At 42.3% G+C, this 18,832-nt stretch overlaps 1 protein-coding gene across 3 annotated transcripts in view; it reads left to right on the forward strand.

Annotated features, from left to right (window-relative positions):
• Nucleotides 1-18,832, forward strand: part of LHPP (phospholysine phosphohistidine inorganic pyrophosphate phosphatase) — a 91,943-nt gene that overhangs the window by 3,754 nt on the left and 69,357 nt on the right. For all 3 annotated transcript variants that reach the window (XR_012650187.1, XR_012650188.1, XM_075026582.1), the window contains exons 2-5: nucleotides 9,715-9,902; nucleotides 10,663-10,816; nucleotides 14,508-14,571; nucleotides 15,751-15,843. Coding sequence is in view for 1 of the 3 variants with exons in the window: in XM_075026582.1 (XP_074882683.1) it covers nucleotides 9,715-9,902; nucleotides 10,663-10,816; nucleotides 14,508-14,571; nucleotides 15,751-15,843 (499 nt within the window). In the remaining 2 variants the exon portion in view is untranslated. The remainder of the gene's footprint in view (nucleotides 1-9,714; nucleotides 9,903-10,662; nucleotides 10,817-14,507; nucleotides 14,572-15,750; nucleotides 15,844-18,832) is intronic.

Genomic DNA, 18,832 nt, shown 5'->3' on the forward strand with positions numbered 1-18,832 from the left:
TTGAGAGAGTAGCAATGTAATTTCTGCCAGAAGAATTTGGCCCGTTTTATGTTTATGATGGCTGGGGGGGTGGGAGGGTGGTTCTCTCTTGTTTGTTTGTTTTTAGCTAGCAGTACAGTCAGATGAAGCAGAAAAATGACCAAAGAAGCTGATGGATACTGAAACATCCTGACCAAGATGACATTCAGTTACACACTTCAGTTACATACTTCCCAGTGCTGTAGAGTCCCTGCTGAGGAAAGCGGCAGTAGTCACTATCCAAGTTGTTATAACTTGTGATGAAACACCAAGTGTTACAACTGGGAATGCTTTATTTATTGCTAATGTACCTGCATCTCTGATAAATTTTACCTGTGAAATATCTTAGGATTCAGTATGCACTGAAAGGGAACTGGTAAATCAGAGGCTGAAAAGATGAACCACAGAAGTATTTGTTGTACAGAGCAGACCTCCTTCTGCACTCCAGTAATGACAAAGTGAATCCGGATCCTTATTGTTACTCGGCCCAGCTATGGCAGACAGGCATCCATGTGCCTAAGGGCATTGGCACCCCTCGTTTAACCCAGAAGCCAGGGTGCCAGGAATGTCATTAAATCCACTGGGCACTATTATTGTTAACTTTAGGTGGGGATATTGGAGTGGTGGATGACTAGAAGATCCAAAAGCAGCTTCATAAGATTATTTGGCCCTTTAAAACTTTCAATCTATAACATTTCTTGATTGTTTAGTTTACTGTAGTATATGTTTGTTGTTGTTTTAAAAAAAATCCTTATAACAATTAAATAAAACACATCTCTTCTGAGTCCGTGCAGTTAACTGGCAGACGCTGTGGAGCAGATCAGAAAGCCTACGGACAAGATCAGAAGGCCCATCTGTGACTTAAAGGCTTCTTCTGGAGCCAACTTTAACAGTGCCTCTGTACTGTGCTGTTGTTGTCTTAATTGATTTACACAGCATTGACACGAGGTGAGCGATTCGCTTTTTATCTTACAAATAGCAGGGAGCTGGTCTCTTACAAGACAGAAGGTGGTTAAACATCCATAAAAGATGCTCTGCCTGTGCTCTGTTATTTGCATTTACAGCTGTGTGCTGATAGTGTGCCTATTAGCATATCCATATGAAAAGCACACAGTAGTTGGACATTTACAACATCCTGTTGTTTGGCCGGTATAGCGCATCTGTTAGCACAACTTTCTACAGAGCTCTTTAAAAGAGCAACGGAAATCTGGGGAGCAGGGAGGCTGTGGAGCAGCTGGACAGTCGTGTTAAAATAAAATACCTGGAGAGTCTAACAAGGCGAAGATTGCAAGGAGAACAAGTGAAACTGGAACCGTAAAGCAATTCAGCATGCGGGGGTTCGAGTGGGACAGTTGTGAGTTTACAAAGAGACATCTGAAAGTGTGTGTAGGACAAGGAGTAGGAAATCTTTGTTGTCATGGAAGTTAACGAAGCATGGCTTAGTACAGTCTGTGCAGATGTTCAAAGTTTCAAGGCTTGCTATGCCTTCATGACATGTGATAGCAAAGGAGTTGTTCCTCCTAGAAAGAGACTTTCACATAAACTATACAAACTCTTGTGTAAATATCTGTTCATTTGTCTTTGCAGTTAACTCTCTTTGCACTTTCTATCCCTGGATCCCAAAGAAGGGTAGGTGTCACCTGCCCTTTCTGAAGCAGCAGAGACACAAAAAGACGAAGCAGTTCTGTATTGTCATGTACCTGTTCACTGGCAGAGCCAGGACGAGATCCAGGAATTGATCCGCAGTGGGTGCAGAGTTGTCACAGCTCCCCTTTAGTCTGTAACATCAGCTATGGCCTCAGTTTTCTGAAGGCGGTGGACCTTCCTAACCTATATTTCCTTTCCTAATCAACAAGGTTCATTATTTTTTCAAAAAACATCTGTGTCCCTGAAGTTGTGGGTACTTCAAGTGCTGTTTGCACAAATTGCATGAGTAAGTGCTTACACATTTGGAATTTAAACATCATTAACCTTTAGGGTCTTGAGCTACTTACTGTCCATCGGCTACTTACATGCCATACAAATATTTACCAATAAAGAATAATATCAGCTACTACAGTGATATCTACTACCTAATGGTACTTGTTTGCCCACTACCTGATACTGATTAATCCCTGAAGTGGATGAGCAGCATTCTACCTAGTTCTGTGCTTTATTTAGAGCTTGAGACTTGTCTCAGTTTACCACTGTGGTAGTATTTTTTTCCCTGTCTTTCATGCTTGGTGAACTCAGTCTGGAATCTTAGAACTGAGCCTGATTCTTTGCATATCGTCAGCAGTATTGCCATTCAGATTCCATGGTGTCTTTGCAAGTGACATACTGGAATTAGTTGTCAATTGCTTCCCGATTAAAATCACTGCAAGTTTTTTGGAATGCAAGTTGGTCTTTGAGCTATTGCAATGAAATAATATGGTATTTTCTAAAGTAGGTAAGCAGAGCATGTGAGAGTGAATTCTTTCTTTATAAAATAGGCTAAGTGAAACCTTTTGGCAATTTACTTTCTTTTTCTGAGAAAGAGAATTCATTAGTTACAAACAGGTGCTGTTTGTATACAAAGTAAGAATTCAACCCTGACAAAGATAACTTGGTTTTGACTGAAATTTTAATGGAATAATTAGTAGCTTCAGAGGCAAAACCCCTAACTGCTTTTAGCACAGAATGAAAGCTATTGGAGTGTGATTAATTATATTATCCATAAAAATGTTTTGCTTAATGCAAATAGATACATTCCAGACCTGTTCATGCTAACTGCATCCCCAATGTTCAGATTTTTTTCTTGACAGCTCCAAAGTGGAGCATTACCAAGTATTTAAAGTATACCAGAGTTTTATTTTGTTACAAAATACACCCATATGTTTGAATTGTACTTGGTTTTGTGTTGCTGCGATATGACAATCAGCCAGCTACTACAAGACGAAGTGAGAAGTCCTGACTCAGTTTCTGCAGTGTGGTTAAAGTCTGGGACTGCTGGGTGTAATACTTGAAGAGAATTTGGAAACCTGCAGCGATTAAATGCATCTTGTTGCTGAACATAATGGACTGGAAAGATTTTTCTTATATTCTGCTTTGTGCTTCCTTTCTGCAGATCACTTCAAAAGCATGTATTATTTCTATTAAATGCTTAATTCTAGATTTCACTGTTGTGGCATATTGTTGTCTACAAATCTGTAGATGAATCTTTTGTCTACTCTTCTGTTCAGGCAGGTGGAATATGATTTGTAGTATCAGGTAATTTATTCAGTAATTCTGGTATCCAGCTGTATTCGGTGGTCAGAGAGGCATCCTTGTAGGGAATTCAGGACAAGATGGACTTTGTGTTTGTTTCGGTGTACAACTTCCAGTATTTATTGCTACCTCTGAAAAATTCTGAATTATTAAAGTACCTAAATAAAGGCATTGGTAGGTTTTTAAAGTTTACTTTGAACTACAGTTTAGTGATTTTTCAGTTTTTGCTGTCAAACAGTGTCTCAAAGTGGTATTTCCAGAGTCTTTAGCTTTATAATGGTACCTTTTCTTGTTTCACCCTTGCCCACCCTTAAATAACATTGGCCTCTTTTCTTGTGGCTCCTTCATATGTGCCTATTAATCTGCCTTCATTCCTGTTCAAAGGTAATGCCCTCCTATTTTTTAATCCCTTTTTTCAATCCCTCCTTTGGATTCCCTCCAAATGATCCACTTCTATATATAGAGAGGTGAGCCATATGGGTCTGGAGAGGAAATTGTGCTCGTGAGATAGCAGATGTGGAGATGAGTTTCAGACACAAGAATGCAAGGGGGAGTGGGGCCAAAAAGTGCTGTATGTAAGGATTTGTCAGGCCAGCCTTGCTATATGGAGCAGAAAGCTAGACCACCAGAGAACGGGAGCTTTAATGAGCTCGGCTGTACTCAGACCAATGACAGAACATCAGTGAATGGAAACACCAGGAGATCAGGGGACAAAAGTAGCATCAGAAATGCGACAGCAAGATTTAAGCAGTTTGGACATACTGTAAGGATGGCAGAAGTCAGAGGAATGGAAAGGTTTGGACACCGGGATAGAGAGGGAACAACCAGAAAACAGGCCAAGGTTGCTGTGTCACAGGAGCGTGTGTGGGGTTTCATCCACAGTCCTCTGATCTCATCACACCCGGAGAGCAAAACACCGGGAAGTTCAGTGTTTTGGTGGAATTAGGAGGCTTATGCTGTAAAAACTAGCCAAATGAACTAAGGATGGAGAAAGGCTTTTGTGGCTGGCCTCCTTCAGACTTTTGAAATAATGATTTTGCTTGGTGTTTTTTCAGAAGCTGAAATTAAAAGATGAACAATGCTTGCTGCTGAAATAGCACGAATGCAGATTTGCAGAGAAAGCGTAATATATTATTGCCACAAATACGCTTTTTAAGCAGAGGGCACATAGAGCGAATGTACTCCCCACACACAGGCATTTCCACAGCTAGACCCCAGGAGGGGTTATCGCTTTCAGCCAATGCTGAGCTGGAAAACCCTTTTGCATCCTCTTAGGTGTGTGCGCTGCTCTGGCAGCCGGAGGTCCTCCTGGGAAAAGCCTGCAAGATCAGGCCCAGGATTTGCATTAATTCGGAAATGTAACGTAGTCTGACACTTCAAGATGTAACCTGTTCATCGCGGGGGTTTTGCCTTCTGTGTAGAGCAGTGTGTGACTTGCTAGGTTAGTGACTCCCCAGCAGTGGCAGGGCCAGTCAGGGAGGCTTTTGTGGGCAATGGAAAGACATCCCATTGCCTGCTAGTCAGCAGTGTCTGAAGGCACGGAAGGTTTTGATGCCTCCCTTTGTCCTGATCCCTCAACATCTTGTGGTCTGGATGAGATTTTACCCACCATTATGCAGGCTGTTGAGGACTAGTACTGATCTCTTCTTGCAAAACCCATTTTAATTTGTTGTTTTGAGTGAATTTTTTAGACGCTGGCTAAAACCACAGCATGCGCTGTGGTTCTCCATCAGCCAGGCAGGCTAAAGGAGTGGTATAAATTTCTGCTCTTTTCAAACACTTTCTTCTGTATTGACCTTGAAACTAGGCAAGTCGTTTCTACTTTTGACCATTACGCTCTGTTCTTGGCTCGGTTTCATCTCCTCTTGACAGAAGTTTTACCTGTAGCACCAGCACCCTGGCCCTTGCAAGGGGCAGTAAGCAAACATTAGCCCTGCCCAGGTGTGAGGACATTCCTGCATAAGTCCTGGTTTTACTTTATTGTTTGGTTGCAGGTAGATAACTCTCTGGTACTGTTATTTCCCTGTGTTTCAGAGATGGTATTAGAGTGCTGACAAGTTTACACTGAAGCACACTGGTATTCGTCCGCTGATGCAAAAGAGTCAAATAGCATAAGTGCTTAGCATGCTTTCTTTTCTTTTAAATTAAAAAAAAAAAAAAAAAGACTCTGAAAAACCAAAAAGCAGGATGAAAAGCCAGTTCTGGAAATCTCATAACCAGTGCTCTTCCAGACCCCTTTGAAGTTGGTGTTGGACAGTTGCCAAGCTCAGGCTTGTTGCCTCTTCCAGGGTTTTGCTTTCTGCCCCCCTGCCTGTCTGCACAGGACCTGCTGGCAGGACTCTCCTTCTGCTCCCCTGTTAGGAAAAACCCTCACTGCAAAAGAGAGTGGTCAAAGATGGGAAGTCTGAAGTTTAGCCTTATACCGTGTCCTTAGTTGCTTCTGCCATGTGCAGGACAATGTGAATTTAAGAAGGAGTGATGGCTTCCAGCTTAGATTCTGGGGCCATTTCTTTTCCTACGGGTGTCACAACCTTTACATCATCTGAAAGAAGAGTTTTTGTGTTTTATATGCCCAAAGGCTGCCCATTAAGGTTGGCAAGGGCGGTTGGTTAAGTCTGCACAAGGTCAGTCAGGATGTCTAATAATTGTCCTAACACTTTACCTGTTATGGAACAATAATGAGAGTTTTTTCATTATTTTCGGGTGAGTGAACCTGGCAGATGCTGACAGCCAGCAGATGTGTAAAGTTCGAGGTGATTTGTAAGGGACCGGCTCATCTGACGCACGGTAATTGCATTGTGGGACATTGTCACTCAGCGTCGTGTCCTGCTCCGGCAGAACGAGGTAAAGGTCAGTTCAAAGAGCTGGCGTAGCGTGAGGGGCAGCTCGGGGCTGAAATTAAAAACCTCATTTCCATCTCTCCCCTATACTTGTGCTCATGGTGTGCCCAGAGCCGGGTGGATACCCCGGTTCTAGATTTAGGGATTGTTCTGGCAACTGAGTGGTTGTTTTGGTCTGGACTGGGTTTAAATGCCTCCTCTAGTAAGGCTTAGAAAAATTCTCCTTACCCACCTGTTGGTGTGTTAGTTCAGTGCTCATCTGTCCGCTTATAATTTTGGGCTTGGAAGTTTCTTTTGTGACTTGTTCCTTTGCTTCAGCGCCTGTATACCATGGCAGCTCCCCGGGCAGCCGGTGCCTGCTCTGCCAGCACAGCCAGCTCTGGCAGCGGAGCCTGTGCGGCACACAGCTGGAGGGGTGCAATTGGACTTTTCATCTGCTCCCTGCTGCCCTGCACACTCTGTCATCCTCCCTAGAGGGGCTCTGACAAGTTTCTTTTTCTGCAGAGATGCTTGTAGCCGAGTTTGCCGTTTGTGACACCCCGAAAAATCAGAAGCTGCTCTCCCTTCATGCCTAGCTCCCCGCACACAGGTGAAGTCCAAGTTCCCCCGTTCTTGTTCATGGGCATTAGGAGTGGTATGAACAGTCATGTTGGAAACAGAGTGGATTTGTCTGACGGTGAGCCTGTTGACGGCCCCGAACGGGGAGCGAGAGGCAGTCTTGGGATGTCTGCAGCTAGCTGGACCATGCAGAGTCCCTGCAGTATGGAACGCAGTGCTGCCTGTCCGTGTGTTCGGCTTGCGCTCTAATCAGGATTGATTTCTGGTGCTTCTGGAGTTTGAGTGGGATCTTTATCACGGCCACGATGAATGAAAGTCAGCTGAAGCTTTGATTGACTGGGTTTCCTGGGTGTGCCTGCGCTTCTGTAATATAGATGCTGATAAATCTGTAATATGCTCGAGATCTTGATAAAATGTGTGTTGTGTATTTTGTCTGCTGTTGCCTCATTCTTCTGTACTTGCGGGTATCTAATCCCTTGCTCTTTATCTTATAAGGCATCACATTACAGATTTTGTTCTTTCTTCTTCTCCTAACATCCTCACACTTGCCAGCACTAGAAATTGCAGTAACTTGCTCTGCACGTGCTTCTTAAAATGTGAACGCTGGTGGCTGGGTCAGCTCAGTAGCTCGAGGTTTCCTGTTAAGCTGGCCAGCTTAGCAGCCATGCCCCCAGTGCAGTATAGACTCGCTGTGTGAAGCATCTCGCCTCTGTCGGAGACCTTCACGCCATCTCTCTTAGTTTCTCCTGGTGCAAAACCTGGCCATGAAAACTGAAGGAGAGTTTTGCTGTAAACACGAGCAGAGCCAGGATTTCCCCCATGTAGAGCTGTTGTTAAAAGCTCTCCCTAATTATTTAAGCTCTGAGTTAATAGTTGTTTGCTGATGTGTGCTGGCCTGCAGGCCAGGATGTGTCTATATTGCTTCCGCTTTCGTCAAGCCTTTCAGAAATGTAATTGTTTTTCATCTAAAATTCTGAGAAGGAAGTTGAATTTGTAGTATAGGAAAACGGAGTCTTTGCTTTCACCAAGCTGACCCATGAGGGTGCTTATTTGTCTGTGCAAGTCGGTGGTTAGTGTTGTTCCTGGATTCATTTCGTTGACCTTTAGGAAGAGAAAGAATAGATTCTTATTCAACAAATGTCTGCTTCCAGGCAGTTGTGAATCATTGGATTTTTTTCCTAAGAGTGTGCAGATAGGCTTTGCATTTAGAATAAGATTTTTTTAACCACAGCACACTCTATTAAAGTTTGTTATGTATCCAAATTACACTGCTTTTCTTTTTAACTACAGCTGAAACCGTGTTTCGAATAACAGATGTGGAATACTGTCATCCCACTGTCACACCAATTGTTCATTGTTCTGAGAAGGTCACATCATAATTCATTAACAATAATTATTCCCTGGGTACACCCTGCACTTCTTCACTCAATTGCTTCATTAACTTGTGAGTGAATCTCACATTCACTGCTCCAATCAATGAAGATATATTTATAATGTACAAGTGGATGCTATTAGTTACAATATATTAACTGCCTAATTTAAAATAGAAAAGCTATCTTTATGAAGGGCAATTAACCACTAAGTGTAATTGATAATTCACATACCTATGATTAGGAAAGACAAATAATAAGAAAGAAATGAATCACCAGCGTTACTGAAGAAGACACTGGCGTGCAGTTTTAATGAGCGGAAGGGGCTTTCTGGGTCAGGACCAGATTTCTAAGAATCCTTTGATGGAAAGTTCGTCACCAGATGCATTACCTTGAGGTGGTTTTGGTGTTTGCGCCAACCGATTGGGATCATCTTCCCTGGAAGAGGAACCCAGCATGTTTTGTTGTCTTGAGAGTCAGGGCTTTCCTAACAGAGAAGTCCTTTTTCATCCTAACACAAAGAAAAGTAATAATATTTTAATAGGAATTTATAAGCCTAGCTCCGAACCTACCTAGTTATCCAAACCTGTATAAGCTCAGGTCCTCAAAGATAATTATGTACAAATTCATACTAAAATTGACAAAAATTAGGCATTTTTATATATTTGAGGAGCTCAGTCACAGTCCCTTCCTTTGGCAACTATTTAAAAAAATATTGTGATACATTTTCAATGCTTCTGATTTTCCATGGCCACTTTGAAATACATTGGTTCTCCAAATAGCTGACAACTCATCCTTGGAGAAGAGGTCTTTTTGTGACATCCCCAGTAGGTCACCACAGCTTGGGTCAGGAAATAAGCCGCTCAGAGGCAGAGGACTTGGCACGGGATTGCAGAGTACCAATCCACAGGAACCACATCCTTGGCTCTGGGCACTTGGTGCCATGTTTTCTTCCCTTGAGAAGCCATTTGCCTGTAAACATTTATTAATGAATCAGTTGAAGTACCATATTTTTCAGGATTACCCACGAACTGACAGCACAGGTGTTTTATGAGAGATTAAATGATGAATGTAGCTGAAGCCACCCCAGTGTTGATATAAGCATCACTGCAACTAGCTGGCTTCTTACCTGGAGTCTGCAGAAGTGCAAAGCCTTGCTGTTACCTCCAGCTAATCACTGCCGCAAGTGATCAGGAAGTGGAAAAGTGAAAATCCAAGTTAAAATGCTAATAGCCAGTGGTATCACACCAGCTACTGTACTCATGGCTGTGCAGTGCCTTCAGGTCATGTGTGATTACATCCATGGACCCGTTTAAAGAAAAGGAACTGGATTTGGGTTTTTTTGATGTGTAAAGGGGCGTGTGCCTGACAGACTGTGGTATTCTGGGGATGGTGGGCATCACCTGTGCTGCTCTATTCCACTTAGCTCTCTGCTCCAGAAGGGCAGTTACATGCTATGGCAGGGGGTCTACACATGAAAATTGCAGCTGTAGTGCCCAGAATCCATATTTTACATGTGTCTTGGTCACAGTAAGGGATCCTGCTCCTGTTCTGGAATATCCTCTTTGCATTTTTGCTGTAATTATTCAAGTTGGGGGTGGTGATGTTGTGATACACGCTCAGGCTTCAGTGGGACAGCAAAGCTGGTACTCTTAGCTCTTTTTCTATGTCTGGTTAACCCATCTGTTGCTATTACTCAACAGGATCAAAACATCTGGTCTGAAGCTGCGGTTCTGCACTAATGAAACCCAAGCGACCCGGGAGAAGTTTGTGAAGAAGCTCCAGGGCATGGGGTTTGACATCTCCGTGGATGAAGTCACTGCCCCAGCACCAGCAGCCTGCCGAATTTTGAAGGAGCGCAGCCTGAGGCCGCACTTGCTTGTGCACAACGGTGGGACACCGCTGCAGTAGATGCTGGGAGACATAGAGGGACACCCTAGAGAGATGCGGGCATTTGCGATAGAGCAGTGAATTCCCATAGCTTGAGGGGGGGAAGAGCTCCTAGCTGTTGTTTTCCTAGAGGGAAAACTTTTTCCTTAGTCATGAGACTCTGGAATAAACCATAGTGGTCTGGCCTGAGCGAGATCTCAGTTGTGGCAGTGGTACAGGGAAGGCACAGAGTTGTGCTGAGGGTCAGCAAGTGCACAGAGGAGTCTGCTACTTAACAACAGAGACTAGGAGATCGGTGAGGTCTTCTGTAAGACATGACATTGTCTTTGTTATCATGGCAGAGGTTTTAAGTTTAAAGTGTTTTCTTCTGTAGGATGTGGGTATGGAGAAAGGAGGTGGATCCTGCCCTTGCTATTACACATTTTCATTCAGCTACCCAGGAGTTTGTCTCGGGTCTAGGTGCTTGGTTATAATGAGCTAAGATATAACTGAGACGTGGGTGACGGGAGCTAAGGCAAGGGTAGGAAATGGTTTATTTGGCCCTTTGTTGTAGGACAGATGTATAGCAGGATCTGGGCAGGACTAGAAGGGGTCTGAATAACAGTTGATTGAGACTTGGATTTTTTTTTAAAATTTTTTTTTTTTTATGTGTCAGGGAATGAATGAAAGGAAACACAAATCTGGGGGAAAACCATCACTTCCAATGGCATTTGAAATGGTAAGGGATTTGTGGATATTTTTTTTTTTTCCTCCTTCTGTAGATCTCGTCCCTGAATTTGCTGAGATTGATAAAGCAAACCCAAACTGTGTGGTTATTGGAGATGCAGCAGAAAACTTTACCTATGCAAACCTTAATGAAGCTTTCCGAGTTCTGATTGGGATGGAGAAGCCTGTTTTGATCTCCCTTGGAAGAGGGTGAGTTAAGCATTGTTTCTTCTTCAAGTCTCTGTATTTTTTAATTTCCCCCAGTGTCTTTGTACTTAATGGAGGCCAGATATTGGTGTGGGCATTCACAGTACCAATTTCTGAGCAGTTAATCTATGTGTCTGGACTGGGAGGCTGATGTGCTCAGATACCTGTCAATGAAGAGTCCTCAGTGGGTAATTCAGTCACCTAACTTGGCCTCCTGTCCTGAGTCACTCACTTATAGCCTTTCCAGGGGTGTAAGGGAAAACTGAGGTGATTACACTGAAATAGGTCTCTGAAAGAAGGTGGTATGGATGCTCTCCATGAGCCACAGTTCAGCCCTGTGCTGATGCAGGATTGCAAAGGGCACTGGAAGCCACTGAACTTGCCATGCTGAATCCTCCGGTTGACTTTGAAAATACTCATCAGCAGTGTCTCTGTGCTGCTACAGCACTGGGTGAGGCATCTCTTGAATTGCAGCTGTTGGTGATCTTTTTTCTGTAGACAGTGCAAAGTAAGCAGTTGTGTGGATGTATTTCATCGATTGCTAGAGGCTGAGAGATGTAGCTGCTCTTCTGACGAGGAATTGTAGCAGTTTTTAGAGAACCTGGAGACACCCTGGTGTATAAGCACAGCAGATGCCAGCCTCCAACCCTTCAAAGACAGCATTCAAGTGTGAGCTAGACCTTGATGAAACAATCCACATGTTTGCAGGTGGCAGTGGGAGGGTTAAATAGCTGTAGTTTTGTAAGCCACTAGGAAAAGGACTTTTGTTGCTTTACGAGCAAGTCTGAGAGCCTCTTAAAAAACCCATGGAAGTCATGGAGAATTTGGATTTTGATGTGTGCAAGTCCCAAGTGAATGAGTGTTGCAAGAGGCCAGTAGGATTATAGGCACTGCTCATCTTTTTGTCTCCTCCCCTGCAAGATCTCAGAGATGAGAACTGTTGGTTTATCTGCTGCGTGTAGCCATGTGTTCCTGTCTGAACTGTAAAGAAATTATTTTTAATAGTGAAAGAAATGCAAACCAAACAAAAAAAATTCAACAGGCCGTGCTTGGATAAAGGGCTGTTGGTGTAGATTTGTGATGCAGATTGATCTTCCAGCATCTTCAAGTTACTAATGGTGAGGAGGATCAGGTGGTCCAAAAATTCCCTGTTTCAACCAATGGTCAGCCAGGTTTCTTCTTCCAGGTTCGAATCCTGCCCACGTTTGTAGTGGCTGAGATGTGATACTGGATGTGGCTAATGGCCCGTGTGACGTAAATGACTCCTTGCTATTTGAGTGGTACTTAAAGATCCCGTCTCTGAAAGTTGGCGTTAGCATCTCTGCAGGTTGATTCATATGTGTGAAACTGTTATACATAAGGGAACGCTTTCATGCTGGTGGCTTGAGAATTGCTATACATGAGGAATAAGAAGCCAGGACAGTTTTTATTTGCTACTATAGAAACGCCACCAATTTATCAAAGTAGCTGCGATGCACAAACTCCACTCGAACTATGTTGGAGATGGGGGTAGATGTTCCTCTGGCTGCGAGTAAAGTGTGGTGGCCAAAAAGACAGAAGGGGAGAACCCAAGGATATACTGAGAAATGGCTGGGCTGGTGTGTATGGTGAAGACCTGCAAACACAGCTGTGCTTTTGAAGCGACAGATCAATTCTTTTGATAGTTTGAACATCAAAAGACATTTTTAGTTGTTCTCTGAACATTAAAGGTAAATTCTAACCTCCTGCTTTCACACGCAGGTAAAATCCAGTCAGGGATTTTGAATGTTTTCCTAAAAACAATTCAGTTAGATGTAGTCTGAGGTTTTTAAACAGGAGGTTATTAATGCCAGCACTGAGTAATGACAAATCCCAACGGCCTTGAAGGAGTTATTCTTATCTGTTGTGTGATGTATGGGCTTAAAAAAGACTATGCATGTTTAGCTTGAGGAAACTGTAGTGACAACTTTTTTTCAGTGGTTCAATAGACCGTAATGGGCATGAAAACCCTTCTTAGTTTGTGGTTATTGATCCAGTTGAGTAGAACTTATCAGCAGGAAGGAGCAGTTAAATCCATTGTGTTGCCTTACCTGACACTCATGCTCTGATCCTACAACATGGGCAAAAAATCCTTACTGCTTCTCAGTTAGAAGGACAAGGAGGAAATGTTGAACCAACAGCAGAATGGCTAATGTACGTAAAATAACCAAGTTCTGTGTTATGTAATACCATCTTTCAAAATGTAATACAGAATCAACCTTTGTTTAAGACTTGCAACGTGATGAATGCAAAAATGCCTTTGTACCCTGTGCATATAAAAGTATTTATTTATTTGGTCATTCATTGATGTAGACAGCTCTAAAACTGACTTGCTGGTTTGGTTTTTGTTTTTTTTTAAAATGCTGTTTTGCATTTAAAAATATAGATTTTTTCGGATATTCTGAGCTCAGTTTTCACCACAAGCGTATTTTTTTTTAAACGATTGATCATTTAGGTAATATGAATGTGAGTTCTGAATGAGTTGCTCTGGTAGGTAAGTTCTCTGACTTGAGGAAGGGAGATTATAACTTGGATTAATTGTTCACCTAACTAGAAAAGCCTTGTTGACGCAAAGGGCCATATACAAAAACCAGCCACAAGCCAGCTTTGTTTTTAACATGCAGAATCAGTGTAATTGGGTGGACCTTAACAAGGTGCCTACCTTGGCAAGTAGGTTGATTTTCGTTGAAGTTTTAGTTTATTCCATAGAAAACGAAAGTGTCAGAGTCACTGAAGCAGAATGCCCTCCTCCTGAAAATGGAGTGATTTACATTTAGCATCTGTTTTGGGCTGAGAGTGGGAATTGGCTTTGTAATTTCTTCTGTCATGCCACTGTCAGAAAATTAAGCTGTTTACGCTAGACTATAGAAGGTTAATGGCTGTTCTAGCAAAGGTCAAGTGGTCATTTTAGAGGGAGGCTGTGCTGAATAATCGAAAATGGCAGAAGGATAAGGCATAAAATCTTAACTGGCTGCTCATCCTACCTTTTTTTCCTGTCATATAGAAACCTGTCTTCGGTCTGATCAGGAGAGCTTGGAAGACCTGCGTTAATGTGAATTGCTATTCCAGAAAAACACTGTAAAGATTCTAACTAATCTTATGAGCTTCATGGCAATAGCAACATTTTTAGAAGGAACAAAATTTAGCTTGGACGGCTTTTTAGTTCCGATAAGCAGTGCCCTGGCTTTCCTCATGTGGGAGGCTGGTGACAAGCAATGATGGTCAACTGTTTGGGGTCCCGTTCCAGATGTACTGAAGAAGGTGTTACAGCTGCTGGTTGGTGCCAGCCCTCATCTTGTATCTGCCAAAGGGTCTCCATCACTGATTAAAGGAAGAGCAATGTAACTGCTGTCCTTTGCAAGCAGCTAGTACTCTGTGCAATAAAATACAGGCCAAGTTCATCCTTGATATAAGCTAGTTGAAATCCCTTTGAACCAGTGGCGTTGCGTCCCAGATGCCAGATGGGCATCCGGTCTGAGGTCTTTTCCCCAGCATTGCACAGTACTGAGCCTGTCTTTTACTTAATTCCTGGTGTTAAATTAAGGCTCCAGAGTTTATGATGACTTGACTTTTTGTTGCAGCCATATGGACATCTATATAGGCACAGAAATAATAAAATGTGGTTTCTTTGTATTTAACTGCCATTTCATTGGAACTTTATCACTTTCATTTCCAGACGCTACTATAAAGAAACCGATGGTCTGAAACTTGATGTTGGAGCGTATATGAAGGCATTAGAGGTATTTTATAGCTTGCATTATGCTTACTCGCTCTGTGCACCTTGTTAAAAGAGTAACTGGTATAAATATGGGTCGTCTTCTGTAATTACTCACCTTGGTGGAGGAAGTTTCCACAGATTGAAACTCATTTGCTGCATTCTAAAGACGGGTGGATTCATTTGTTTTCTGGCTTCATTCATTTTTTTAATTTTATTAAAAATGTGAACTTTTACCATTGTGGTACCTTTATTGGAAGTGAGGTCCTTGCAAGAAGGAGTCAGAAAAGAAAAACATGGAATGTTGTCTGCAAGAAACCCAAGAAAAACTGAAGGTCCGTTTTATGTTTGGTGTAGCATTGTTAACATAGCCCTTGCCCTTTGCAGTTTACAGCAAAAGGCCTTTATTCAGCAAGACACTTAAGTGCAACCCTGTTTTTAAGCCTGATTAAATCAGTGCAGAACTGGAACCCGCAGATAAGCCAACCTAAAGGTGAGAGAAGGAGAGAATCATTATGCTCCCTTTCAGAGGCTTGCAGAGATATAAAAAAATAAACGCAGGATGAATGCAGAGACTAAAGCAAAGTAGGGGAGTATACAAGCACAGAAGATAGCAGATATAATGTATGCTTGCCGCACGTTCGTTTGTATCCATGTGAGTTTTGGGGAGAGCTTTTGCCTCCCAAAATAAGTTCAGGCTTCTAGTTGTATAGGAACAAGCTAGAAAGACCTTATTTATTCAATTTTTTCAGCATGCTACTGATACTTAGTTGCAGGAGAATAAAGCTTTTCAGCTGAGGCTGGTCACCTGAACCATTAAAAATATGCCAGATGGTTGAAGAAACCCTCTACATCTCTTAAGGCATTTCAATACTTTTCATCATTTCGTATGAAGGATATTTGCTGCTACTTTGAGAAAACGAGCAATACTGGAACTGAGTCTGAAGACTGCTCTCGTGATAGAGAAAGTAACAGATTTGTAACCTGACATGTTTCAGGAGGACTTTCTCTCCTGCCAGAGGACATAAAACGCTTCTGTTATCCAAATGCTCTGATATTCACCTTCACCTGCTAATCCATTGTGTTATTTAAGGGCAAAAATCAATAGTCACATACTTTTTATACAATTGACTGGACTTGGAGATGAACAAATCCTTTTCTGATCAGCATTTTTTGTGTGTGTCTCTCTTTTCTTTTTTTGCAGTATGCTTGTGATGTTCAAGCTGAGGTAGTGGGAAAACCAGCAAAAATGTTTTTTGAGTCAGCCTTAGCAGAAATGGGAGTTCCACCACAGCAGGTAAGGTTTCTGATGCCGTGACCACTGGCTGTGCCATATAGTTATGCCCACTGATGCATTTTTTCTGGTTTGCTGTCTTTCAGAGAAAGTTGTAGAAGAGGTTGAAGGGAATGTGGCCAGGGGGACATGGTAAACTTGGGGTGGATACACAAACGTTTTTTCCAAACCCAGTGTGTTATACATGGTGTAGAGAAATATTTATATTCAGGATCTTCCTATGAATTACTCAAAAAGGAAAAGAAAAATTGTTGAAAAAATGCCTCAGAGGGAAGACGACCCATGTTTGCTCATTCTATCAAATAATGTGAAGTAGACAAAAGAGAACTGACAGCCAAGAGGGTAAATGCTAGCAGGTGGGGACTTGTTGAATTTCTTCTGCCTTGTTCTTACTTCCTGCCCTCCTGAAAGGCATGACATTATTTTCTCTGCTTTTTTGAGGGTTCTTTTTGATTGCCTGCTATTTCCCTTTTCATTCCCTGTGTCCCTCTTTGTTCTGACTTGTGCCCTCCATACCTGTACCCAATTTAGAGTCTTCCATCTCTCCATTCTCTACTGTGGTTTCTCCTTCTACTTGTACTCTTGCGTTGTGCTTTCTTGTTCACCTTCCTCCCAAACCGTATAGTTCAAAAGAACATGCACTTCTGTTGTGAAATTACTTTACTTTGAGGCTAAAGAAAACAATACAAAAGAATAAAAGTTAGATTTCCCAAGGATTATGGAAAATTATATGCCTCACAAGGTGAGAGGTGCCCCAATGCATGGTAGTCTGCCTGGTGACTGGAGGCTGCAGCATGGTGGAATTGCAGCCAAAATGTTATTTATTTCCTTTGGTGTCACACTGACTACCTTTTTTTTAATAAAAGGGAAAGGCAGAAATAAAATATTTTCTAATTTAGGTGAATGGGAAGCACTGACTGATCCCAAAATTCCTCCTGTGTTATTGTATTCATCAAGCTTTCCAGAAACACGCTGAATGTGTGATGCTCCCTGCTTACTTAGTACAGCCCATTTTTTTTCCCTGCTCTGTAGTTGTGGCCAGATCCTCTTTATTGATTTGTTGTTATGTCACACAGGACATAAGGATGAGTATGAGATGACTCTCAGACAGCAGTGAATTACAACGTAATAATTCCATCAGGAGGTTCTGGTGACATTATAAACAACAGGAGTGAAGTTTGGGTGGCTTGTAGTTCCCTAGAGCCTGCAGATGAAATTATGGCCCTGTAATTCAGTATGTGCTTGGGTTTTACTTTATTATAGAGTGGAGAGATGGAAAAGACCTAGTAGGCCATCTAATCTATCTCCTTCCCTGTGCAGGAGTGCTCCCTGCTCCACATTTATTAATGTTTTGTCCAGAGTAGTTTTCAGTGAGCCAAACAACTGGGCTTCTGTAAGTACACTAGGGACAGTGCTCACAGGCGAGTAGGTCTTGTGGGCAGGCAGCTTTTTCTGAGATTCATTGGGATACTTCCTTTTTAAACTGCATCTCCTTATTTCTAGTTTTATTCCAGGTAACAACCAAAATAACTGCTTGCCTTCCTGGATATTTTCTCCCTCCAATTACCTCCAGACTTGTTATCATTGCAGTAGTTGTCTCTTACTAAAACTGTGTGTTTAGTTCTCAGCAGCTTCCCTTGTGATTTGGTCCCTCTACACGCTAACCCGCTGTGGTGCTCTTTTCTGTACTCCCTTCAGTTTGTCAATATCTTCCTAGTAACAAGATAGCTCAGCCTGAACATAATATCCCAGGTACAGCCATGGCAATTATTCAATCCATTCATCCAACCAACAAACCAAAAAAATCCATTTGAGACACAGAGTGGCATTTGAAGAAGTGGCTGGAAAAAAGAACAACAACAAAAAAACGAAACCACAGAGCTCAGCCCTTGGATACTGTTTGTCTAATCAGAGGGATGGTTTGTGTTTCCTTTCTGCTTGTGTCATAAACGATCGACACATAGGAGTTGGAGGGGTTTTTGTCTTTTTTTTATCCTTGTGGCCCTGTGTAGTGGCATTGCTTGCCCTTTTCCATAGGCAGGATGGCGCGGTTGTCTTCAGACACTGTTTTGCCCAGCTCACGGTATGCTGAGACCGTGTCGGCCCCTGGCACCAAGGGAGGGTATCGTTACAGGGATGTGACAGCACACCAGAACTTCTGTCTCAAAAACTTTGCTCCAGGGAACAAAATTTGATATAATGCATCACCAAGCTGGCAAAAATGGTCGCATAGGGTGAGCCTCGGTGAGTGGTTCCTATCGACTTCAAGAGGATTTGTTTTGGGGGTGGAAAAGCAGTAACAGTCCCCAGCAGAGACTACTATTTATTCACTCTGTGCTGTTTGCCAGATACTCACAGTGCTACTAGTGACTAACTTTATATTTTGACACAGATTTTTTTCTGTATAGTTTCTAGTGTTAAATGCCATCAATTCGTTGTAGTAATATGTCTGGTCTGTAGGAGTAATTTTTTGTATTCAGAGATTCGAGATGAAGGGAGTATGTGCCTAACCAAGGAGGAGCACAGTAGACACCACTGCATAATGGCACCAGTCACTCTGTGCTTTGACTAGGCCAGGTTGGATGGGGCTTTGAGCAACCTGGTCTAGTGGACGGTGTCCCTGCCCATGGCAGGGAAGGTCCCTTCCAATCCAAACCATTCTATGATTCTATGATGATTGAAAAAAATAGTCCATGCTGCTGGAGTTAAAACCTGGATCATGATGCACATGCGTAGGAGGAACAAATTGCAGCAAAGCAAACTACCTTAATTCTGACATATTTTCCTAACTTTTGAGTGCTTGACCTTGCAACTTAATGTTCTTTTGAGAAGAATTTGTAGGTTGTTTTAGTTCATCATACATAATATTAACTCAGTATATGCAGTTCAGTGAGTTCCTTAGTAATGCACTATATTACATTTTAATCTGTCTCCTGAATGAGCTATACTTCTCTGCATTTGTAATGACATGAAAAGGACTGGTTTTACTTGC

The sequence above is a fragment of the Buteo buteo genome, chromosome 4, assembly GCF_964188355.1.
Source record: "Buteo buteo chromosome 4, bButBut1.hap1.1, whole genome shotgun sequence".
Lineage (NCBI taxonomy): Eukaryota > Metazoa > Chordata > Aves > Accipitriformes > Accipitridae > Buteo > Buteo buteo.